Source organism: Podarcis cretensis (assembly GCF_951804945.1).
Source record: "Podarcis cretensis genome assembly, chromosome: 18".
NCBI lineage: Eukaryota > Metazoa > Chordata > Lepidosauria > Squamata > Lacertidae > Podarcis > Podarcis cretensis.
Window position 1 is genome coordinate 9452046 of NC_137188.1, and position 26024 is coordinate 9478069.

The window sequence follows — 26024 nt, forward strand, 5'->3', positions numbered from 1 at the left end:
GAGCACAATACAGTGGTACCTCACGTTAAGAACTTAATTCTTTCTGGAGGTATGTTCTTAACCTGAAACTGTTCTTAACCTGAGGTACCACTTTAGCTAATGGGGCCTTCTGCTGCCGCCGCACGATTTCTGTTCTCATCCTGAAGCAAAGTTCTTAACCTGAGGTAATATTTCTGGGTAAGTGGAGTCTGTAACCTGAAGTGTATGTAACCCGAGGTACCACTGTACGCCACCACCAGAGGTACCTCCCCTTCCCTAACACCCCATACACTCCCACGTTGTTAAGGGCCTTAATGCAAGAACCTAGGTAAAGGCAAACACAAAGTAGTCCAGTCAAATGCGACTATGGGGTTGTGGCACTCATCTCGCTTTCAGGCCGAGGGAGCCGGTGTTGGTCCACAGACAGCTTTTTTCCGGGTCATGTGGCCAGCAGAACTAAACCGCTTCTGGCGCAACAGGACACTGTGACGGAAACCAGAGCGCACGGAAATGCCGTTTACCTTCCTGCTACAGTGATACCTATTTATCTACTTGCGCTGGCATGCTTTCAAACTGCTAGGTTGGCAGGAGCTGGGACAGAGCAACGAGAGCTCGCTCTGTCACGGGGATTTGAACCGCCAACCTTCCGATCGGCAAGCCCAAGAGGCTCAGTGGTTTAGACCACAGCGCCACCCGCAAGAACCTTGAGCCTGGCTTGGTAGCGTATGGGCACCCAGTGCAAGCTTTTGAGCACGACTTATGTCCCCATCAATGGCCACAGCAGAGTTTGGAGAAGAAGAGTTTGGATTTGATATCCTGCTTTATCACTACCTGAAGGAGTCTCCAAGCGGCTAACATTCTCCTTTCCCTTCCTCCCCCACAACAAACACTCTGTGAGGTGAGTGGGGCTGAGAGATTTCAGAGAAGTGTGACTGGCCCAAGGTCACCCAGCAACTGCATGTGGAGGAGCAGGGAATCGAACCCGGTTCACCAGATTACGAGTCCACCGCTCCTAACCACTACACCAAACTGGCTCACACACAGCAGTTTGCACCAGCTGGGTCTCCCCCCGAAGCCCTGCTACAAATGGAAGAGAAATCTAATTCTGTGTGTATTTTAATATTGCTTGCAAAAAGGTGTATGTGATTAAAAAAAAGATTCATACCCAAAAATGTGTTTATTGAGGAGAAATTTTCACTAAGATGCTGGCAGAGCTATCACAGGAGGATCTGGGAAAATAAACGCAGCGTGCACCGCAAATTGCTGTGGAAATGTGAAGAAGTGAAATTAAGATTCAGGGGAAAATATAGACCCGATTCGACAGATTTGTCCAGGTTGCAAGAAGAAAAGGTCACTCTTTCTGCACATGCCGGCTTCTGCTCCCCCATGATTCCCCCCCCCCAAAAAAAAGGTAGGAAGAAAACCATATACTGCCCCCAGATTCTGTCACTTTACTCGTGCGATTTTCTGGGCTGGTGGGGCTGTGAACAGGTCGTTTCTGGAGCAGATAAAATGGAAACGAGAGCTAAACCTCCACCGTGTTCCACTAGATTTCCGGAAGCGGTTTCATGTTGTGCGAAAGCTTGAATATGATGCAGAAATAAGCAGGGGAACGGAACAAACGGCTGTGCGAACGCTGCCTCAGGAAGTTAGCTGGAGTCAAGGCCTCAGACTCAGGTACGTTGATGCTTGTTTTGTTTTCAGCGTTATAACACTGTGGCACCAGATGGCGCTGTAGAGTCCGATCCTCTGGCAATTTTCCCATTATGAGCTTACAACGCGTTTTTCTGAAAAGTACAGATCCAGCCCTAGTCAACCACATATTCTTCGTGGACTGGAAGGAACAGCCAATACTGATCCTGTCGGCTGGGCCGAGTTCCGGACATGGGACCAGGAAGCAGAGACCGAGGGTTTCTGCTCCCGTTTCTCTTTTCATCAGGGTGGTATAGCTGCCAACTTACAGATTTGAAAATAAGGGACCAGCAGCCTCGAAAATAAGGGATCAGCAGCCAAAATAAGGGATTTTCCAAGCACAGGTATGTTCAACTTCTGAGCCCCTCCGAGCCAAAGGCAGAAAGCCCAGCCAGCAGCCAAGTGAAGCCTCAAGCGGTGGTTCCCACAGCGCAGCAACCCGGCAAAGGGGATGCAGCAAGGAAAACCACCGTCCCCTCTCCGCTGGGAAGCGCTGAGCAAAGGCGAGTCCCCAGGCAAGGCGGCCTATTTGATCGGCACAAGGCATGCAAGCTCCACCCCCCAGTCGTTCTTAGACTCCTTATTGGGTGAGCAGCGCAGTCAAGCAACACAGTTGGAGCCTCCCTCCTCCCTGGCTGGCAGCGAGGGAGGGAGAGGAGCTGCTTCCTTGGAAACCCAGGAAATTTAAGGGACGTCATCAATAAGGGACAGCAGCGGGACATGGCGCTGGGATAAGGGACAGTCCCGCCAAATAAGGGACGCTTGACAGCTATGCAGGGTGGCCAAAGAGCACAGGGTTTTGAAATCCCTTTTGAATGGAGCGGGTCTCACCCTGCAACAGCCAGGTCTGGCCCCCCCACCTTTGGGATTCCCAAGGGGTGATGCTGCTGGACAGATCTCTGTGCTCGCCGGCGTTTTAAAACGGGCCTTTAGAGCCACCGGTTTCGCATTCCATGCACCAGGCCTCCTCTAAGGCAAACGGGTGGAGTCATTGGGATCCTTTAGAAGTGTCCGCAAGACCCTTCTAGACCAGGTTGAACTCATCAAGGTAGGCGGCCAGGACTGCGTCCTTAATGTCCTCGAAAACCGTGCCAATGTTCTGCGTGTCCGTGGCACAGGTGAAGTGGAAGTAAAGGATCCGTGGCCTGTGGACGTCGCCGGAAGGACCCCCTCCGAAGTCGCCGCCAGGGACCAAGAACTTCCTGAAGATGTCCATGTACATTTCAAGGATGAAATGCTTGGCTGCGTGAGGGTCTCGCTTGGGGCCTGGAAAAATACAAGGAGATAGCATTCACGTGTGCCAGCGCTAGGGGGCAGTGGTGCTGTCAGCCCCCTCAATATTCCTTAGCAAGGGGCTCAGCCTTGGCCAATATTGAGGGGGCAAAGGAGGCCAAACCGCTGAGCAGCCAGACTGGTGACTGGGAGCGGCCGCCGAGACCATATAACACCAGTCTTGAAAGACCTACATTGGCTCCCAGTACGTTTCCAAGCACAATTCAAAGTGTTGGTGTTGACCTTTAAAGCCCTAAACGGCCTCGGTCCAGTATACCTGAAGGAGCGTCTCCACCCCCATCGTTCTGCCCAGACGCTGAGGTCCAGCGCCGAGGGCCTTCTGGCGGTTCCCTCGCTGCGAGAAGTTACAGGGAACCAGGCAGAGGGCCTTCTCGGTGGTGGCGCCCACCCTGTGGAACGCCCTCCCACCAGATGTCAAAGAGAAAAAGAACTACCAAACTTTTAGAAGACATCTAAAGGCAGCCCTGTTTAGGGAAGCTTTTAATGTTTAATAGGTTCTTGTATTTTAGTGTTTTGTTGGAAGCTGCGGCTGGGGAAGAGTGGCTGGGGAAGCCCAGCCAGATGGGCGGGGTATAAATAATAAATCATCATCATCATCATCATCATCATCTCAGTGTCAATGGCAGGCTCCTCCTGAGCATGAGAGAGACATGCAACGTCACAGGCGTGCAAAAGGTAAAGGACCCCTGGACGGTTAAGTCCTGTCAGAGGCGACTATGGGGTTGCGGCGCTCATCTCGCTTTCAGGCCAAGGGAGCCAGCATTTGTCCACAGACAGCTTTCCGGGCCATCTGGCCAGCAAGACTAAACCACTTCTGGCACAACGGGACACTGTAACAGAAACAAGAGTGCACAGAAACGCCGTTTACCTTCCCGCCACAGCGGTACCTATTTATCTACTTGCACTGGCGTGCTTTCAAATTGCTAGGTTGGCAGGAGCTGGGACAGAGCAATGGGAGAGCTCACCCCATCATGTCACCCAGTGTGTTTCACGGCTAGGTCAGGATTTGAATCTTAATTTCCCAGACCCATAACTGACGCTCGAGAATGCTGGGCTCTGCACTAGTTGGCTGGAGGGAGGAGGAAGTATTACCTGGGAAACTTGGGAAATAAGCAGCCAGGTCGGAGCTCAGGATCTTCTCCTCCAGGATGTCCACCTTGTTGAGGAAAAGGATGATGGAAGTATTCCAGAACCACGGAAGCTCCAGAATGGTTCTGAAGAGGTCGAGACTCTCCCTCATCCGGTTCTAACTCATGGAAGTGGAGGAAGAAGGGAAAAGAAAGCACTTAGGAACACGTGTCCAGAGGAGGGCAACCAAAATGGTCAAAGGCCTGGAAACGATGCCTTATGAGGAACGGCTAAGGGAGCTGGGCATGTTTAGCCTGGAGAAGAGGAGGTTAAGGGGTGATATGATAGCCATGTTCAAATATATAAAAGGATGTCACATAGAGGAGGGAGAAAGGTTGTTTTCTGCTGCTCCAGAGAAGCGGACACGGAGCAATGGTTCCAAACTACAAGAAAGAAGATTCCACCTAAACATTAGGAAGAACTTCCTGACAGTAAGAGCTGTTTGACAGTGGAATTTGCTGCCAAGGAGTGTGGTGGAGTCTCCTTCTTTGGAGGTCTTTAAGCAGAGGCTTGACAACCATATGTCAGGAGGGCTCTGATGGTGTTTCCTGCTTGGCAGGGGGTTGGACTCGATGGCCCTTGTGGTCTCTTCCAACTCTATGTTTCTATGATTCTATGACTTGGAAGGAATCGGGCCTCTCACTCAGTCGTGCCTTCACTGCCCAGAAGATTCAGAGAAAAGGAGTCTTCCCTACCCAGAGATGCCCAGGGCTGAACCTCAGACTTTCTGCCCACTAAGCAAAGCCTCTACCATTCCCCCCTCAAAGTGAAGCTAAGAGCCTAGTCCTCATTGTTTTGAATGAAAGGCTGTGTTATGTATTCAGTGGACTGCGTTTGCCTGAGCTTGAGTCTAGACTAAGGGTTCTGGGCCCCTGTGTTCTGATTCGATACATGACGTCCAGTCACAGAACATTCCAGGATTCGGGCCTCTGCCATTGGCCCTTGAGTTCTGAGTCGTGATTCGCAGCTTGGAAGTTTAGACAGCCAATCATGTTGGGAGTGGGAGTGGCCCAGGTTTTCAGGTATGTATATAAGCAGTTGCTTTGCCTGTTTCCCAGTTAGTAAAGGTAAAGGTACCCCTGCCCGTACGGGCCAGTCTTGACAGACTCTGGGGTTGTGCGCCCATCTCACTTAAGAGGCCAGGGGCCAGCGCTGTCCGGAGACACTTCCGGGTCACGTGGCCAGCGTGACAAAGCTGCATCTGGCGAGCCAGAGCCGCACACGGAAACGCCGTTTACCTTCCCGCCGGTAAGCGGTCCCTATTTATCTACTTGCACCCGGAGGTGCTTTCGAACTGCTAGGTTGGCAGGCGCTGGGACCGAGCAGCGGGAGCGCACCCCGCCGCAGGGATTCGAACCACCGACCTTTTGATCGGCAAGCCCTAGGCGCTGAGGCTTTAACCCACAGCGCCACCTGCGTCCCCTTCGTTTCCCAGTTATGTAGTGCAATAAAGGTCCTTGCTATTATCACTATCAGGTTTCAGGCAGGGGCACAGTTCCCAGCCCTACCTGAAGACGCCAAGCCTGAGACCTGCTATTGAGCTACGGTCTCTTCTTTAAAAAATAAAAATAAAACAATATTCCAGTCCTCGTGATTTTGAAGGGCTTGTTTGAACAGGAATGGGCCGGCTAGGGTTGCCATATTTTGAAGAGCAAAAAAGAGGACGCTGTGACCAGGGCCGGATTTAGGTTTGATGAGGCCCTAAGCTACTGAAGGTAATGGGGCCCTTTATGTGTCCAGCTGTCCTTGGTCAACAACAAATTGTCGCTGTTTTTTGTGTTGAATATATGCTATATGGTCATTGATGGACCTCATAGGTAAAGGTAAGAGGACCCCTGACCATTAGGTCCAGTCGTGGCCGACTCTGGGGTTGTGGCGCTCATCTCGCTTTATTGGCCGAGGGAGCCGGCGTACAGCTTCCGGGTCATGTGGCCAGCAGGACTGAGCCGCTTCTGGCGAACCAGAGGAGCGCACGGAAACGCCATTTACCTTCCCGCCGGAGGGGTACCTATTTATCTACATGCACTTTGACGTGCTTTCAAACTGCTAGGTTGGCAGGAGCTGGGACTGAGCAACAGGAGCTCACCCCATCGCGGGGATTCGAAACGCCGACCTTCTGATCGGCAAGCCCTAGGCTCTGTGGTTTAACCCACAGCGCCACATATGGGCATAAAACCTAATGCTTGGAGGCCCTGGCCAGTTTTTAAACCTGGAGAGAGTGGGATCTTGATCTGGCCAGACAGCATTTTTACCGAAGTGCCCAACTTTGGCCTTGGAGGGAGGTAGGAGAGTAGGCAGCAGTGAGGTAGGTTGGATCTGCCAGGAGTTGCGATGCCTCACCTGCAAATTACAGTATTTTTTGCTCTATAAGACTCAGTTTTTCCCTCCTAAAAAGTAAGGGGAAATGTGTGTGCGTCTTATGGAGCGAATGCAGGCTGCGCAGCTATCCCAGAAGCCAGAACAGCAAGAGGGATTGCTGCTTTCACTGCTGTCCTAGCTTCTGAGATTCAGAATTTTTTTTTTCTTGTTTTCCTCCTCCAAAAACTAGGTGCGCCTTGTGGTCTGGTGCATCCTATAGAGCGAAAAATATGGTAAACTGCGAAACTCCCTGCTGCAGGAGACAAAACTGCAGGACTCCCTCCCTTGGCCTGCTCTTCTTGTGATCTTAAAACCTGATTTCATGACACACAAACACACACAGAGAAATGTACATGCATTTTTTTTAAAAAAAAACCCCCTCCTTACTTCGCTTGTGTTCTCCTCCAGAGATTGGTCATATTCACTGAGAGAAGCCAAGTAGATCAGGGCAATCACGTTCTCGAAACAGTGGATCCATTTACGGCGCTCCGATCTCTGCCCGCCTACATCAACGATCCTGCACAGGAAGAGAGATTATGGGGTTTTTTTGGCTTCTGGGTGGCTACAGATACTCACCTCCTGAGTTTAAGGTAACCTCCACCCCTGCTCCAATGAAACCGATGTAGAAGTTGTCCCCCCCCAAAAAAAAGGTGTAAAAAAAGGAACTGTCGACCTTCTGACCGGCTAGCCCTAGGCTCTGTGGTTTAAATGAGTATTTAAAATTAAGGTGTCAAAAAAGGTTTTTTATGGTCCATATAGTTAAAGCTATGGTTTTCCCAGTAGTGATGTACGGAAGTGAGAGCTGGACCATAAAGAAGGCTGATCGCCAAAGAATGGATGCTTTTGAATTCTGGTGCTGGAGGAGACTTGAGAGTCCCATGGACTGCAAGAAGATCCAACCGATCCATTCTGAAGGAAATCAGCCCTGAGTGCTCACTGGAAGGACAGATCCTGAAGCTGAGGCTCCAAGACTTTGGCCACCTCATGAGAAGAGAAGACTCTCTGGAAAAGACCCTGATGTTGGGAAAGATGGAGGGCACAAGGAGAAGGGGACGACAGAGGACGAGATGGTGGGACAGTGTTCTGGAAGCTACAAATATGAGTTTGACCAAACTGCGGGAGGCAGTGGAAGACAGGAGTGCCTGGCGTGCTCTTGTCCAGGGGGTCACGAAGAGGCGGACATGACAAAACAACAAAACTGCGGCCCGTGATTTGTTAGCCCGAAAACAAGCGAGGTCCCAAGCAAGGAAGAATGGCAACTTAAGCTGACAGAATATGCACAACTCACAGACTTAGAATAAGAGAACAAGAAGAACATGCCTTTAGAGAAGATGGGAAAACATTTATTGAATATATTGGGGGGTGGGAATTGTGTACACCTGAAAACGTTGGAAGCATTAAGATAAATTCAACAGTGTAAATAAGTTTTGATGGCTGCAGTAATGGAATACTGAATGGTATGGTTTATGTAAAATATGCAGGGATTTATGATATGCAAAATGAACCAAGGAAAGAGAAGAAGGGAAGTCTTAATGGTAAAGGGACCCCTGACCGTTAAGTCCAGTTGCGGATGACTCTGGGGTTGCAGCGCTCATCTTGCTTTATTGGCTGAGGGAGCCAGTGTTTGTCCGCAGACAGCTTCTGGGTCATGTGGCCAGCATGACTAAGCCGCTTCTGGCGAACCAGAGCAGCGCACGGAAATGCCGTTTACTTTCCCGCCGGAGTGGTACCTATTTATCTACTTGCACTTTGACGTGCTTTCGAACTGCTAGGTTGGCAGGAGCAGGGACTGATCAACGGGAGCTCACCCCGTTGCGGGGATTCGAACCGCCAACCTTCTGATCAGCAAGCCCTAGGCTCTGTGGTTTAAATGAGTAAATTGTAAAACAGATAATTTAATAAAAATTACATACACACACAGGAGTATATATGAAGTTGTACCCAACTAAGGTTATTCTCGTGGTGGAGGCAGCGTCCGATGAAGTTGCATAATCTTAGAAGGGGACCATGAGATAGGGCTAGGTTGTGACCATCACAAAGGGACTTTGCCCTTCTGAATTTGCCGCTACACTCATTTCAGCCGAGATCAACTATGGAGGCTTTGAGACCCATCGGCATCTCTCACCTGGTTTAGCCGGCCAGTCGAAGCCATCAAGGCTGCATGGCTTCAGATCCCGCTCCCGGTTTTGCTCACCTGAGCCTCACCTTCTGCACTGAAAAGCAGTACTCGTTGATGCCCGTTGTCGGCACCCGCGTCCGCAGGATGTCCTGGGGGCTCGGCACGTACCCTGCCGCTGCAATGCGGTCCAGGTTGGACAGGAAGCTACAAAGGAATGTTAAGGATAGTTGTTTAAATTGTACATGGAAATGGGAAGATAACTTACTAAAGAAAGAGAAGGCTTCGCTCTGCCAGATTTGAAATTATATTATGAAGCATCCTGCCTCTGTTGGTTGAAGGAATGGATGAAATTAGAAAATACTGAATTGCTGGATTTAGGAGGTTATGATAACAGATTTGGGTGGTGTCAGGGAACAGCCATCGGAGCCAAAGGAGGACAGAGGGCTCCAGAGGGATGGCGGAGAGGGTCCCAGCAGGAAGAGGGACAGCTCATCTGCTGGGGAAAGAAATCAGCGTAGCACCAGTGGAGAAGGGGGGCAGATGGGGGAATCGGAAAAAAGGCTCCAGGACTCCTCACCGGAGACCAGCGGGGAGAGCACGGGTCCTCCACTGCCCACACCCTCTCTGCACAGAAGAATTCCGCGCAGGGAGATTAGGCGGAGACTTGGCATCAAAGAACTTCTTTGCTGGAAGAAGTTCAAGAAACGCCCACTGACGGATTCTGCCAGCGATTGAGACAGCCACGGATGGGTGGCTGTCCGGACAGAAAGGCTTCACCCAGGTAACTCAGCCAGGTGGGGTGACAACTTACGCACAAGCAACCCCTTAGAACCATTACAGGTGGCACACATATTTGTGGTATAATAAGACAAAAGTCCATAAAGGATTTGGAAGCCATATATTTCAAAGATTTCTAATAGAAACCTGGGATAGGTATAAAAACCTATTGGAACGAAAAACATCACATTTGTTATCTCCATTAGAAGCGATGAGTGTAAAAAAGGTCAATATGAGTGGGAAATGGATAACATATGGGAAATTAATATATATGGAAGGAAGTAAATGGAAACTGAAACAATATGAAGAAATTAAAGAATATGTTAATGATTGGTTACATTATCGCCAGGTCAATGAATGAGTTGAAAAAAATGTTGAAATATACATTTATAAAGAAACCAGAAGCATTTTTATTGGGCATTGTGGGGAGTGACATAAATAGAAAGGAATGTAGGCTCTTTTTATATGCAGTAGCAGCAGCCAGAATATTATTGGCCCAAAAATGGAAGCAAGAAGAGTTACTGATGATTGAAGAATGAAGGATGAAGTTAATGGACTATGCAGAACTAGATAAACTAACATGAAGGATTTGAAACCGGTGAGACCAGAAATTCACGGAAGACTAGAGTAAATTTACGGACCATTTGAAAAGTAATTGTGAAGAACAGACGACGTTTGTAGGGTTGCAAGAAGTTTTGTGAGGAGTATTATTATGAGTATTGTAAAAATGGACAAGGGGGAGGAAGATTTGTTAAGAGATGTAAAGGCAATATAAAGTTAAGAAATGCATAAGAAGTGGTTAAAACGGTGGATCATCAGAGGTGCTGCTGGAAGTGTAAAAAGATTGTATAAGTGAAAAGTTTTGTGGTACATTTTATAATTTATATGTTAAAATTAATAAAAAATATTATATATAAAAAAGGAAATGGGAAGATAACTTTGTAATGTGTCTGAATGTGTCCTGCGTAGCGTGGCGCGTCTGTCAAAGTTAAGCAAGAGCTGCAGAGACCCTAACAGTTAATGATTAAATAAAAGAATTAAAAAAATGTCCAGTAGCAACTAAGTTTGTTCTGGGTACAGGTAGGTAGCCGTGTTGGTCTGACGTAGTCAAAACAAAATAAAAAAATTCCTTCCAGTACCACCTTAAAGGTAAAGGGACCCCTGACCATTAGGTCCAGTCGTGGCTGACTCTGGGGTTGCGGCGCTCATCTCGCTTTACTGGCCAAGGGAGCCGGCATACAGCTTCCGGGTCATGTGGCCAGCAGGACTAAGCCGCTTCTGGCGAACCAGAGCAGCGCATGGAAACGCCGTTTACCTTCCCGCCAGAGTGGTACCTATTTATCTACTTGCACTTTGACGTGCTTTCGAACTGCTAGGTTGGCAGGAGCAGGGACCGAGCAACGGGAGCTCACCCTGTCATTGCGGGGATTCGAACCGCCGACCTTCTGATCAGCAAGTCCTAGGCTCTGTGGTTTAACCCACAGCGCCACCTTAGAGACCAACTAAGTTTGTTCTGGGTATAAGCTTTCATGTGCATGCACACTTCTTCCGATACACTTCTTCAGATATTGCATGCACATGAAAGCTTATACCCAGAACAAACTTAGTTGGTCTCTAAGGTGCTACTGGACAATTTTTTATTTATTTCAACTGCATCAGACCAACACGGCTACCTACCTGAATCTAGTTAATGATTAAGCGAGACTGGATCTTTGTGGCAAAGTCACAAGGACATTTAAAGCGCATGGAAATGATGCAGTTTCATCAGTCTGGGTTGGCATCTGTTTGTTTTGGGCAGTTACAGCGCCTGCTGTGGCTGTAGAGACCAATGTGGGAGAGACATGTTTTGTTGCAGTCGGGGCCAATAAAGGACTTGTCCTTCCAGGGAGCACTCAGGGCTGATTTCCTTCAGAATGGAGAGGTCTGATCTTCTTGCAGTCCATGGGACTCTCAAGAGTCTCCTCCAGCACCATAATAGTGGAACCCAGATGGAGGTCTACCATCTCAAGTCTAAGCATATCTTGGGTGTGTTAAGCGATTGTTGTGAAGTCGCTGGAGAGAATGGATTGCTTATCTTTCTCTCTCCAGGAAAACAGCCTCAGACTAATGAAGATCGGTCCTAACTTAGAATCAAAGAATTGTAGAATTTGGAGGGCCATTTAATTTAATAATAATAATAATAATAATAATAATAATAATAATAATAATAATAATAAAATTATTAATAATGTATTACTTATACCTTGCCCATCTGACTAGATTTCCCCAGCCACGCTGGGCGACTCAAAACAGAATATTAAAAATACAATAAAACATCAAAACCTCCCTAAATAGGGCTGCCTTCAGATGTCTTCTAAAAGCCAGATAGTTGTTTATTTCCGTGACATCTGATGGGAGGGCATTCCACAGGGCGGGAGCCACCAACAAGAAGGCCCTCTGCCTGGTTCCCTGTAACCTCACTTCTCGCAGGGAGGGAACCGCCAGAAGGCCCTCGGAGCTGGACCTCCGTGTCTGGGCTGGACGATGGGGGTGGAGATGCTCCTTCAGGTATACTGGGCCGAGGCTGTATATGCACAAATCTTTTGCCCAATGTGAAACTTGAACCCACAACCCTAAGATTAAGAGTCTCATACTCTAACCAAATGATGGCTTTTGATAGTGCTGCACAGGTTGTTGTTGTTGGTTTTTTTTTACTTGATTTCATAGATTTTCTGTTGTTTAAATTCCACTACGTTTTGATTACTTTTTAACTACTATCGTTGATTTGTTTCTAAGCTTTCTGTGTTTCTGTATGTGTTTGCTTCGATTCTTGTAAGCCCGATTGAATCGTAGAATTGTAGAGTTGGAAATCGACTCCAAGGATCATCTAAGGAGTCCCTGGTTCTGGGAGAAAGGCAGTTCAATAATTCCATTGGATCTGCTCTAAACAGAACTTAGTTGCAAGCAGCCCAAATGCGTCTACTCTGAGTAGGATAAGACTGGGTGCGACCCACCACCCGGAAACCCGACAGATTTGCCCGCCCTTAAGCGGCAAACGCAAATGCGCTCACTAGAAAGTGGAATCCAGCAAATGGTATTCGCTTCGCCTCTGGTAGCAGGTTCGGATCCCGCCATCTCTCCACAGGCTTTTGATCATCCTTGCATGGCGCGCATCCATCTCCTTCATTTTGTAAGTATCCACAGCCATCAGCAGCTGAGCATTTTGCTAGAAGCAGTGAGAATAACGTAATTTAATATTGTTGTTGTTTCAGTGCTAACCTTGGTTTAAGAACAGCTTAGTTTAACTTGCATTAAGAATGCTGCAAACCTGGAAGTACCATATTTTCCGCTCTATAAGACGCAGCAGACCACAAGACGCACCTAGTTTTTGAAGGAGGAAAACAAGGAAAAAAATATTCTGAATCTCAGAAGCCAGAACAGCAAGAGGGATCGCTGCGCAGCGAAAGCAGCAATCCCTCTTGCTGTCCTGGCTTCTGGGATAGCTGCGCAGCCTGCATTCGCTCCATAAGACGCACACACATTTCCCCTTACTTTTTAGGAGGGAAAAAGTGAGTCTTAGAGAGCAAAAAATACGGTAGGTGTTTTGGTTTGTGAGCTTTGCCTTGGAATCAAAACATGTTGGATGTGTTCCATTTGTAAACTGAATCCCCCGCTGCTATGGGAAAGCATGCCTTGGTTTAAGAATGCTTTGGTTTAAGAACGGACTTCCGGAACGGATTCAGTTCGTAAACCAAGGCAGCACTATGTTTATTTTGATTCGACTGTAACATGTTTGTTAAAGAAGGAAGTGTCCTTGTGGGCAGCTTCTGGTAAGAGAAAAGCAATTACTTCTTTTATCTCTTACATCGTATGGGGACGCGAATGGCGCTGTGGTCTAAACCACTGAGCCTCTTGGGCTTGCTGATCGGAAGGTTGGCGGTTCGAATCCCCACGATGGGGTGAACTCCCATTGCCCTGTCCCAGCTCCTGCCAAGCTAGCAGTTCGAAAGCACACCAGGGCAAGTAGATAAATAGGTACCATTGCAGCGGGAAGGTAAATGGCATTTCCGTGCGTTCTGGTTTCCATCACGGTGTCCCGTTGAGCCAGAAGCAGTTTAGTCCTGCTGGCCACATGACCCAGAAAGCTATCTGTGGACAAACACTGGCTCCCTTGGCCTGAAAGCAAGATGAGCGCCGCAACCCCATAATCACCTTTGACTGCACCTAACCATCCAGGGGTCCCTTGCCTTTATATGGTCACAGCGGCAGCTCCCAGTCACCAGTCTGGTAGCCACATTCTGGATTAGTTGTCATTTCCAAGTCACCTTCAAAGGGAGCCCCATGTAGAGCGCATGGCCGTAGTCCAAGTGGGAGATAACCAGAGCATGCACCACTCTGGCCAGACAGTGCATGGGCAGGGAGGGTCTCATCCTGCATACCAGATGGAGCTGCCCTGGACAGAAAATTGACCTGCGCCTCCATGGACAGCTGTGAGTCCAAAATTACCCCCCAGCTGCACACCTGGTCCTTCAGAGGCACAGTTGCCCCATTCAGGACCAAGGTGTCCCTCATACCTGTCTGTCCCCTGTCCCCCCAAAACAGTACTTTGGTCAGGTCAGGATTCAACCTCAATGCTTTGGTCTTACCCTGTGGGTTCCTCTTCCCATGCCGTCGGACTACTCACCGCATTTTCCTGCTGGGCATAGGAGATCTGGAGAATGTCCATAGCCTTGACCATAGCCTGGATGGACATAAAGATGTTCTGATAAACCACCTTGGCAAATTCTTTGCGGTCTTCCTCCGTATAGCCCAAGCCATGGATTATTCTCATCTGTTTGATGAAGGTGCTTTTCCCACTCTCTCCAGTACCTAAAAGAAATCCCAGAGCTCTTATTTTTTCCCTTCATTTCATTACACAAACACACACACACACACACACACACACACACACACACACACACACACTGGTTGTTTATTTTTCTTTTAAAAAACTCCTCAAAGCAGGGTATGAAAACCAGGGTCCGATGTAGCGGTGGTATTTGACTCCTACTAAGGTAACATAAGAGGATGCAGGTGGCGCTGTGGTCTAAACCACAGAGCCTAGGACTTGCTGATCAGAAGGTCGGCGGTTCGAATCCCTGCGATGGGGTGAGCTCCCGTTGCTCGGTCCCTGCTCCTGCCAACCTAGCAATTCGAAAGCACGTCAAAGTGCAAGTAGATAAATAGGTACCCCTTCGGCGGGAAGGTAAATGGCGTTTCCGTGCGCTCCTCTGGTTCGCCAGAAGCGGCTTAGTCCTGCTGGCCACATGACCCGGAAGCTGTATGCCGGCTCCCTCGGCCAATAAAGCGAGATGAGCGCCACAACCCCAGAGTCGGCCACGACAGGACCTAACGGTCAGGGGTCCCTTTACCTTTACTAACAATCCATGGCTCCAGCCCTTCCCAGATTTAAAGCTGGCTATCATATTACCTCTTAATTGTCTCTCCTTTCAGGCTAAAGGACGCCCAAATCACTCATAGTTTCCTATGAGGACTTAAGACTCCAGGACTGTGACTGATCAAAATGGGGAAACAGTTAAATAGAATATTGACACAACAGCATATTTTCTCAATTATATATATATATATATATAGAGAGAGAGAGAGAGAGAGAGAGAGAGAGACATGTCTCAGCTAGACTTCGAAAATGATTTCATTCAGTTTGTGTTTTTAAACAACCCCAGATGGGTGCATACCTTTCCAGACTAATGCACGGATCAGAAAAGTAATAGATTTTTAAAATTAGCGGTAGTATCAGTACTGTGTTGGCAAACTGCGGGAGACAGGAGTGCCCTGGTGTCCATGGGGGTCACGGAAAGTCGGACATGACTAAACGACTAAACAGCAACAATCGGTACTGTTTATGTGCCCTTCACTCCAGGGTCCCAAGGCAAGTTACAGCAATTAAAACATAAAATTAAAAACAGGTTAAAATTAGAGAAATTTTTGCACTTTTCTGAATTTTGCAATTGAACGAAAAACAAAGAAAGTGACGAAATAACCTATTCTATAGGGTAAGATATGCACACTGGAAGGACAGATCCTGAAGCTGAGACTCCAATACTTTGGCCACCTCATGAGAAGAGAAAACTCCCTGGAAAAGACCCTGATGTTGGGAACGATGGAGGGCACAAGGAGAAGGGGGCGACAGAGGACGAGATGGTGGGACACTGTTCTCGAAGCTACCAGCATGAGTTTGACCAAATTGCAGGAGGCAGTGAAAGACAGGAGTGCCTGGCGTGCTCTGGTCCATGGGGTCACAAAGAGGTGGACACAACTAAACAACTAAACAACAACAACATGCACAATTTTAGATCAAATACAAAATTCATATTGGCACAAAGTTGTAGCCAGTGTTGCTCCTATTCAGAGGAGTGCCACTGAAGTAAATTATCGTTAATTTCAGAGTGTATACTTGGAACAGGATCTAGATGGCTATGGCCGAAGTCTAGAAGCAGATGAATCTACTCGCCCCTAGTCATGGCAAGGATTATCTGAAAAGGTGTGTCCTAGACACACTTCTTTGGAGTCTCTCAGCCCCACTCACCTCACAGAGTGTTTGTTGTGGGGGAGGAAGGGAAAGGAGAATGTTAGCCGCTTTGAGACTCCTTCGGGTAGTGATAAAGCGGGATATCAAATCCAAACTCTTTTTCTTCCCTGATAAGTGGTGGTGCTTTCAAGTGAGAGGAATGTTAGCTTTAATTTTAAACGAGAAACGCCTTGATTCTCACTTTCTTAACCAGTATGCACACTAAAAGGAAGCCACCCTTCAAAATCCGCTCTTCTCTGAATCACGGAACTGCAAAGTTGGAAAGGGGCCCTGGGGTCATCTAGTCCAACCCCCTACAATGCAGGAATCTCAACTGAAGAATCCCTGACCGAGGGCCACCCAACATCTCTTCCAAAGCTTCGTCTGAAGGAGACCCTGCCCCCTTCCGAGGGAGTCCATTCTGCTGTCGAACAACTCTCAGATAGTTCTTCCTAATGTTTAGCTGGAATCGCCTTTCCAGCAAGGTGAGCCCATCGCTTCGACTGCATTTCAGCGAGAAACTACCCGATCATCATTTTTCAGGCCAATATGCGCACCAGAAAAGCAGTCGTCCTTCGAAATTTGCTCTGCTCTGAACTTTGCCAACCAAGCAATGTTTAAGTGTCATATTTTTTGCTCTATAAGACGCACCAGACCACAAGACGCACCTAGTTTTTGGAGGAGGAAAACAAGAAAAAAAAATATTCTGAATCTCAGAAGCCAGAACAGCAAGAGGGATCGCTGCGCAGTGAAAGCAGCAATCCCTCTTGCTGTTCTGGCTTGTGGGATAGCTGCGCAGCCTGCATTCGCTCCATAAGACGCACACACATTTCCCCTTACTTTTTAGGAGAGGAAAAAAGTGAGTCTTATAGAGCAAAAAATACGGTATATCACACACCAGCAGATCTACTCAGGACAGAGTAGTGGTTAGAATGTAAGGCTAGGATCTGGGAGGATAAGGTAAAGGTAAAGGACCCCTGGATGGTTATGTCCAGTCAAAGGTGACTATGGGGTTGCGGTGCTCATCTCACTTTCAGGCCGGGGGAGCCGGCGTTTGTCCACAGACAGCTTTCCGGGTCATGTGGCCAGCAGGACTAAACCACTTCTGGCGCAATGGGACACCGTGACGGAAACCAGAGCGCACAGAAACACTGTTTACCTTCCTGCCGCAGTGGTACCGATTTATCTACTTGCACTTTGACGTGCTTTCGAACTGCTAGATTGGCAGGAGCTGGGACAGAGCAATGGGAGCTCACTCTGTCGCGGGGAATCAGGAGGCTCAGGCCTGGGAGACCAGGGTTCAAGTCGCCTCCACTTGGTCATGAAGCTCACTGAGAGTGACACCGGAGGGCAGGCGCTGCCTCTCAGCCTAATCTACCTCGCAGGGTTGTTGTTGATGGGGTTAAATGAGGGAGAGAACCATGGATGCCAAGCTCTTTGGAGAAAACAGTGGGGTATAACTGGAATGGATCCACCAAGTTACATTAAAGGGACCCCTGACCATTAGGTCCAGTCGTGGCCAACTCTGGGGTTGCGGCGCTCATCTCGCTTTACTGGCCGAGGGAACCGGCGTACAGCTTCTGAGTCATGTGGCCAGCAGGACTAAGCCGCTTCTGGCGAACCAGAGCAGCACAGAAATGCCGTTTACCTTCCCACCTGAGCGGTACCTATTTATCTACTTGCACTTTGACGTGCTTTCGAACTGCTAGGTTGGCAGGAGCAGGGACCGAGCAACGGGAGCTCACCCCGTGACGGGGATTCAAACCGCCAACCTTCTGATCGGCAAGTCCTAGGCTGTTTAACCCACAGCGCCACCCTCAAGTTACATTACGAGGTCGATAAGAGAGCTTTAGGGGCTCGTGGGGAACAATTATCCATGGGGCACAATTGAGAAAGAGGAGGAAGGGAGAGTATTATTTCTTGCTAGTATGGTAGGCGCTGGAGGAGACTCTTGAGAGTCCCATGGACTGCCAGAAGACCAAACCGCTCCATTCTGAAGGAAATCAGCCCTGAGTGCTCACTGGAAGGACAGATCCTGAAGCTGAGGCTCCAAGACTTTGGCCACCTCATGGGAAGAGAAGACTCCCTGGAAAAGACCCTGATGTTGGGAAAGATGGAGGGCGCAAGGAGAAGGGGACGACAGAGGACGAGATGGTGGGACAGTGTTCTCGAAGCTACCAGCATGAGTTTGACCAAACTGCGGGAGGCAGTGGAAGACAGGAGGGCCTGGTGTGCTCTGGTCCAGGGGGTCACAAAGAGTCGGACACGACTAAACGACTAAACAAACAAACAAAAAAGTATGGAAGGCTAGATCATGCTCCAAGCCCATCACTCAAGCCTCTCCCCAACCTAGCATGCAGCTCCTCGTCCGAGGGGCAGTTACTCACCGAGCAAAAGCAACTTCAGCTCCCACCGATCTCTCTTCTTCTGCTCCTGAAGAAGCCGGTTGATTTCTTTATCTATGGCGACGGCGTTTTTCTCCTCCTCAGAGAGAAAGCAGATGCACCAGACCATTGTGGCGGGACGTGAGATGGGGTCCCCCCTTACCAATCTCGGACCAGATGGAAAAGACCCCAACCCGATGAAAAGCATGCACAGCACTAATTTTTTTTGCAGTGCAGGAGGTTTGGTAAGAAAAATGTCCACGGATGCACGGTCCAAGCTCTCCTCCCTATGGAGGAGGGACCCAGGAAGAGACGGTGCGAGATCAAGTTTCAGCAGGACAGGGAATCCAGAAGCTTGATCACAGAAGCCTTCCAGGATCCATCGCTGGCAAGGTGAGGGATCTCATGGGAATCGTATGATCCAAGAGGTTGCCCATGGAGAAGGAAAGCAAATACTTGGGCTGAGGTCAGACACGCAAGCAGCTATATGGAACTGTTCGCGAATGTTTCCCCTGCCATTCGTAGGAGCTGTGCCCAACCGCCGTAAATTCCATTCCACTCATTGGAACCGCTCAGCATCCACCGTCCAGCAATTGCAAGGTGACCCAGGACCCTTTAAAAGCAAGGTGTCGATTGTCCTCTTCAGGCCAGGCTCCCCATCTTTCAGATAAGACAAAAGGATTTTAAAAAGGAAGGAAGTTAGTCCCAGTTCACTTTTGTTTCTTCAGGATCACCTCCACCTACAGCCATAGTTTTTTCCGTCAAACAAAGTGGTTGGTTTTTTAAAAAATAAATAAATCTTTATTTAATTGTAAAATTCATATCCTGCCTTTCTTCCCAAAGGAGCCCAGGGCAGCAGACAACCAGAGATAGAACAGTACAAACATCTTAAAAATAATTTCAGTGCAGATACAGACATCATCACAACAACAACAACAAAAACAACAACTTATTATTTATACCCCGCCATTTAGCTGGGTTTCCCCAGCCATTCTGGGAGGCTCCCAACAGAATATTAAAAACATGATTAGACATCAAACATTAAAAACTTCCCTAAAAGGGGCTGCCTTCAGATGTCTTCTAAAAGTCATATAGTTGTTTACTTCCTTGACATCTGATGGAAGGGCGTTCCTCAGGGAGGGTATCACTATTGAGAAGGCCCTGTAACCTCACTTCTTGCAATGAGGGAACCACCAGAAGGCTCTCAGAGCTGGACCTCAGTGTCCAGGCTGGATGATGGGAGTGGAGATGCTCCTTCAGGTTTCCTGGGCTAAGGGCTTTAAAGGTCAGCACCAACACTTTGAATTGTGCTTGGAAACGTCCTGGGAGCCAATGTAGGTCTTTCAGGACCGGTGTTATATGATCTCAGTGGCGGCTCCCAGTCCCCAGTCTAGCTGCCGCATTCTGGATTAGTTGTAGTTTCTGGGTCACCTTCAAAGGTAGCCCCACGTAGAGTGCATTGCAGTAGTCCAAGCGGGAGATAACCAGAGCATGCACCACTCTGGCGAGACAGTCTGCGGGCAGGGAGGGTCTCATCCTGCGTACCAGATGGAGCTGTTAGACAGCTGCCCTGGACACAGAATTGACCTGCACCTCCATGGACAGTGGTGAGTCCAAAATGACTCCCAGGCTGCGCACCTGGTCCTTCAGGGGCACAGTTACCCAGTTCGGGACCAGGGAGTCCTCCACACCTGCCCGCCTCCTGTCCCCCCAAAACAGTACTTCTGTCTTGTCTGGAGAAGATCTCAGCTTAGAAAGCTTGTTGGAAGATGAAGGTCTTTGGCAGGGGCCGAAAAAGCAACAGAGATGGCGCCTGACTTAAATTCAAGGGGGATGGAGTTCCAAAGGTGCCTACCACAATAAGGAGAGGCCGGTGAATCAGGCCAATAGCCCACTGAGTGCTTCGTCCTGTTCTCACAGTAACAAACCAGATTCCGCTTCTGGTGGACTCTCAAGCAAGACCGAAGTGCAAGAAGAGCAACTTTCTCCCTTCCTGAAGTTTCTGGCAACTGTATTCAGTGAAAGACCAGCTTCCTACAATGCGCGCAAAGCACTTCCTGATACGATGGCACCTGCAGGATGCCCTTACCTGCAGATTGCAGTGGCTGACTGGGTTTAAAAGGGGTGAGACCAGCTTTCCGCTATCCTGGTTCCCTGGTGTTTGGGGGTTTTCTATGTCAAAACCAAGGGTCACGGGTGGCGCTGTGGTCTAAACCACTGAGCCTCTTGGGCTTGCCGATCGGAAGCTCAGCAGTTCGAATCCCCGCAATGGAGTGAGCTCCCGTTGCTCGGTCCCTGTTCCTGCCCATCTAGCAGTTCGAAAGCACGCCAGCGCAAGTAGATAAATAGGTACCACTCCGGCGGGAAGGTAAACAGCATTTCCGTGCGCTCTGGTTTCCATCATAGTGTCCCGTTGCACCAGAAGCGGTTTAGTCCTGCTGGCCACACGACCTAGAAAGCTAGCTGTGGACAAACGCCGGCTCCCTTGGCCTGAAAGCGAGATGGGCGTGCAACCCCAGAGTCATCCACGACTGGACCTAATGGTCAGGGGTACCTTTACCTTTACCTTTATGTCAAAACCAGTGCCTTGAACTTAGCCCAGTAGCTAATTTGCATGGAATTGGAAGAAGGCCAGTGATCTGGTTCATTGACTGGTTAACCGCACAAGTTCCGGCTGGTTAATCTACAAAGTTGTGGTTGATTGATCTTACCCATTCAATTTGCATGCAAGTAAAGGCTGCTTTTCCGAAGGAAGAAAGATCCCTGAGATTAACTGCAGGAGCATCTCTGGCTGTTCCCCAAGTTGGTGAGGCTCATAGAGTTGGAAGGGACCCAAAGGTCATCCAGCCCAACCCCCTGCAATGCTCGTTTAACAACAACAAACAGAGCCTTCCGTGTCAAGGGCCCAGTCCTTTGGAACACTCTGCCACTAGATATCGCATTTTAGATATTGCCTGCTGGGAACTTCCCCATTCCGTCAGGCCTACTAATTTTGACGTGGTTTTTATTGTATGGTTTTATGTAAGATTGTTATAAACCACTCTGCTTGTTGTTTACGAACGGCAATATATAGCTATTTTTTTATAGGTCAATAAAATGAAAGAAAGGTAATTGGGGTTGAGGCAAAGGGAGCGGCGTGATTTGGGCTGTAAGCAGCAGCAAGCAGGTCACAAAAGAGAAGCAGAGAGGCTGTGGTTCGTTCTTAAGCTAGTCTGAAAACAGCGGAAGGAATGGAATGTGACTTTGTGCCATCCCGATAAACATTGCAGGGAACCGAACAATGGAAGATAGTAATGAACTCTCCCAGCACAAACAGGTCTGCAACTAAAACAGGGGTCAGCAAACTTTTTCAGCTGGGGGCCGGTCCACTGTCCCCCAGACCTTGTGGGGGGCCAGACTATATTTTGAAAAAATAAAATAAAAAATGAAATGAATTCCTATGCCCCACAAATAACCCAGAGATGCATTTTAAATAAAAGGACACATTCTACTCATGTAAAAACACGCTGATTCCTGGATCGTCCGCAGTACAGATTTAGAAGGCGATTGGGCCAGATCCTTAGTTGCCTAAAGGTAAAGGTAAAGGGACCCCTGACCATTAGGTCCAGTCGTGGCCGACTCTGGGGTTGCGGTGCTCATCTCGCTTTATTGGCCGAGGGAGCCGGCGTACAGCTTCCGGGTCATGTGGCCAGCAGGACTAAGCCACTTCTGCACACAGAAATGCCATTTACCTTCCTGCTGGAACGGTACCTATTTATCTACTTGCACTTTGACGTGCTTTCGAACTGCTAGGTTGGCAGGAGCAGGGACCGAGCAACGGGAGCTCAACCCGTCGTGGGGATTTGAACCGCCGACCTTCTGATCGGCAAGTCCTAGGCTCTGTGGTTTAACCACAGCGCCACCCACGTCCCCCTTAGTTGCCTACCCATGAACTAAAATGTATATGCGTACTGGATTTTAAATTTATAAGATGCAACAGAGGTGCTGTTTGTAAGGAGGGAAAAGAGGACAGCTGGAAGAATGGTTTAACTGCAAGCGAAGGATCACAACTGGACACTAAATAAACGATTCGGCTACGAGAGGAAAATGATTGACAGGAGCTGGAAACCTGATTTTAAGGCATCGTATTAAAGTGATACGGTTCGATCTGTAATGATTTGGAAAAAATCATTTAAAAAAATATTAAACGGGAAGTGGGGAGGAAGTTCAAGGCTGTATTGTGGTTACGCCACACCTTCTGAAACAGTACGCAAAACGAAAACGCACCCATTGTCGGGATTTTGCAATGCCGTTGTCCAAACAAGCAAGGTACTTGCATCGCGAATATACTAGGGGAAAATGCATATTCAATGCAAATTGCACACAAAAGAAAAAGCATTCTACAAAGGGGAAATTGCTTTGCAAAAATGTGCTTTTGGGCAAAATTGCATATTTTGGGAGGGATATAAGGAGATGGCTTACCCGGAGTCAGAACTTTGGTCTTGTCTGCACTGACTGCCAGAAGCTCTCCAGGGTTTCAGACAGGATTCTTTCTCACTCCTGGTTGGAAATGCTGGGGTTCAAACCTTCTGCACTCAAAGCACATGTCCTGTCCCTGAGCTATGCTCTCTCCTTGTTTCAAAAAGGAGAAATCAGCTCTTCAAACGTTGCCGAATTTTCATGAGGACTTAAAAAGGCCAACGGGGCGAAACTGATGCGGGAATGCAGAGAGCTGAATTTTAAGATTTGGGGAAAGGAGGAACTGAGAGTGGTAGCTCCACCTGCACCCCAGCCAAGGAACATGCCCCTGAAACAATTCTGGTTTTTGTTTTGTAGGCATGGCCACTGGTCCCATCACCTCCTGGCAAATAGAAGGGGAAGAAATGGAGGCAGTGAGAGATTTTACTTTCTTGGGCTCCATGATCACTGCAGATGGTGACAGCAGCCACGAAATTAAAAGACGCCTGCTTCTTGGGAGGAAAGCGATGACAAACCTAGACAGCATCTTAAAAAGCAGAGACATCACCTTGCCAACAAAGGCCCGTATAGTCAACGCTATGGTTTTCCCAGTAGTGATGTATGGAAGTGAGAGCTGGACCATAAAGAAGGCTGATCACCGAAGAATGGATGCTTTTGAATTGTGGTGCTGGAGGAGACTCTTGAGAGTCCCATGGACTGCAAGAAGATCAAACCTCTCCATTCTGAAGGAAATCAGCCCTGAGTGCTCACTGGAAGGACAGATCCTGAAGTTGAGGTTCCAATACTTTGGCCACCTCATGAGAAGAGAAGACTCCCTGGAAAAGACCCTGATGCTGGGAAAGATGGAGGGCACAAGGAGAAGGGGATGACAGAAGACGAGATGGTGGGACAGTGTTCTCGAAGCGACTAGCATGAGTTTGACCAAACTGCGGGAGGCAGTGGAAGACAGGAGAGCCTGGCGTGCTCTGGTCCAGGGGGTCACGAAGAGGCGGACACGACTAAACGACTCAACAACAAGAGGCAGGGACTGTTTTCGCACCTGTGCTCCAAACAGCACCTGATCTATCTGCAAAAAAAAAAAGGTCCACACACAGAACATCAGGGTCAGTAAGGAAAAGGACAGACAAGAGGGAGAGGACATCAGAAAGGGGGCTACCTAAATTATCTTCCCGAAATGCCGCAACACGGACCTGGGTCCCCACCTGGAGAGGAGAGGCCTGCCAACTGCTTTCTCTGCACCAAAAGAACCCAGAAGGTTGCAATGGGAACTTTCCGTTCTGGTAAGTCTCCTCCTAGCGAGGCCTCATCCTGTTTGCTCACCGCCCCAGCTGAGATGTACCAATCCACAAAACTTCCCCCCTAGTTCTCGCTCGCAAAAGGCAAACAGAAATTGCACTTTTGCTGGCCCTGGGCTTGGTTTGTTTTTGAAAATGTGGTGGTGGCGGAGTTCCCCTTCCTCTTTCGGTACCTTGCGAAACCTCAGCCGCCCGCTGTACGTTTGAATTCCCACAACTCCTCGTCTGCATAAGAAACAAGGGGGGTGGCACTGATTTTATTTCCCTATGGCGTGCGTGATATATTGCAAATGATGGTTAAATCGAAAGCAGCCCAGGTACAAGGAAAATAAAGCTCATTGCACACACACCCAAAAAGCGTTAAAAACACCCAAGTCGTATCCAATTGACCTACTCAGCTACCTTCAGATACCAAGCCTGATGAGGAACAGTTGAAGGAGCAGGGTTTGTTTAGCTTGGTAAAGAGGGAATTGAGAGGAGACATTGATGATAGATTTGTAATTCTGTATTGTAATTGATAAGTGTAAACTGTTTACAGGGGTACCTCAGGTTACATATGCTTCAGGTTACATACGCTTCAGGTTACAGACTCCGCTAACCCGGAAATAGTGCTTCAGGTTAAGAACTTTGCTTCAGGATGAGAACAGAAATCGTGTGGGGGCAGCGGGAGGCCCCATTAGCTAAAGTGGTGCTTCAGGTTAAGAACAGTTTCAGGTTAAGAATGGACCTCCGGAACGAATTAAGTACTTAACCTGAGGTACCACTGTATTTGCTGATGTGGGTTAAACCATAGAGCCTAGGGCTTGCCGATCAGAAGGTCGGCGGTTCGAATCACTGCGACGGGGTGAGCTCCCATTCCTTGGTCCCTGCTCCTGCCAACCTAGCAGTTCGAAAGCACGTCAAAGTGCAAGTAGATAAATAGGTACCACTCCGGAGGGAAGGTAAACGGTGTTTCCGTGCACTGCTCTAATTCGCCAGAAGTGGCTTAGTCCTGCTGGCCACATGACCCGGAAGCTGTACGCCGGCTCCCTCTGCCAGTAAAGCGAGATGAGCGCCGCAACCCCAGAGTCGGTCACAACTGGACCTAATGGTCAGGGGTCCCTTTACTTTAATTTTACTGTTTACTATGGGATTCTAATGGATTATTGAATATTGCTTTATTTGCTAGAAGCTGTTTATTTTAAAGTTATTGTGACTTTTTATATTGGTTTAGATTTTTATTATTAATGTTTGATGTTTCATTGCTATTTTTATATGTGTTGGAAGCCGCCCAGAGTGACGGGGGCAGATGGGTGGTGTAATAATAATAATAATAATAATAATAATAATAATAATAATTGCCATCTTCATCAGCCTATGCTTTTATTCTTCTGCTCTGGAGGGTCAGACCCGAAGCAGTGACTTCAAGTTACAACAAAGGAGATTCTGACTAAACACCAAGAAGAGCTTTCTGGCAGTAAAGGTAAAATGGTAAAGGACCCCTAGGTGGTTAAGTCCAGTCAAAGGCGACTATGGGGTTGCGGCGCTCATCTCGCTTTCAGGGAGCCGGCGTTTGTCCACAGACAGCTTTCTGGGTCATGTGGCCAGCAGGACTAAACCGCTTCTGGTGCAACAGGAGACAGAAACCAGAGCGCATGGAAACGCCGTTTACCTTCCCGCTGCAGCGGTATCCATTTACCTATTCGTGTCCCCACTGTGGAAGGACGTGTGGACCCAGAATTGGCCTCCACAGTCACTTACTGACTCATTGTTAAAACCATGTTTATGGAAGACAATCTTACTCAGCTACGAGGGATTGCCAAAGAAGACGATGACCTATTTATCTACTTGTGCTGGTGTGCTTTCAAACTGCTAGGTTGGTAGGAGCTGGGACAGAGCAACAGGAGCTCACCCTGTCTGAAGGTACATTCTTTCACCTTTGGTGGACGTGCCCAAGGATTAAGACATTCTGGGAGATGATTTATAATGAAATGAAAAAGGTATTCAAATATACC

At 48.3% G+C, this 26024-nt stretch overlaps 1 protein-coding gene across 2 annotated transcripts; it reads right to left on the reverse strand.

Annotated features, from left to right (window-relative positions):
• Nucleotides 1–2286: 2286 nt before the first annotated feature.
• On the reverse strand, nucleotides 2287–24007 carry LOC307207096 (guanine nucleotide-binding protein subunit alpha-15-like). 2 transcript variants are annotated; one of them, XM_079960820.1, is made up of 8 exons: nucleotides 22739–23060; nucleotides 18281–18937; nucleotides 14010–14194; nucleotides 12397–12551; nucleotides 8645–8773; nucleotides 6838–6967; nucleotides 4057–4210; nucleotides 2287–2937 (listed from the first exon to the last, which is right to left on the reverse strand). In XM_079960820.1, exons 2-8 carry the CDS (start codon nucleotides 18483–18485, stop codon nucleotides 2696–2698), a joined length of 1200 nt encoding a protein of 399 aa, XP_079816946.1. In that variant the 5' UTR covers nucleotides 18486–18937; nucleotides 22739–23060; the 3' UTR covers nucleotides 2287–2695. The 2 variants fall into 2 exon arrangements, with proteins under 2 accessions (XP_079816946.1, XP_079816947.1); XM_079960821.1 differs by lacking the exon at nucleotides 22739–23060 and adding an exon at nucleotides 23926–24007 and having other exon boundaries at nucleotides 2764–2937; nucleotides 4057–4214.
• Between the last annotated feature and the right edge of the window lie 2017 nt (nucleotides 24008–26024).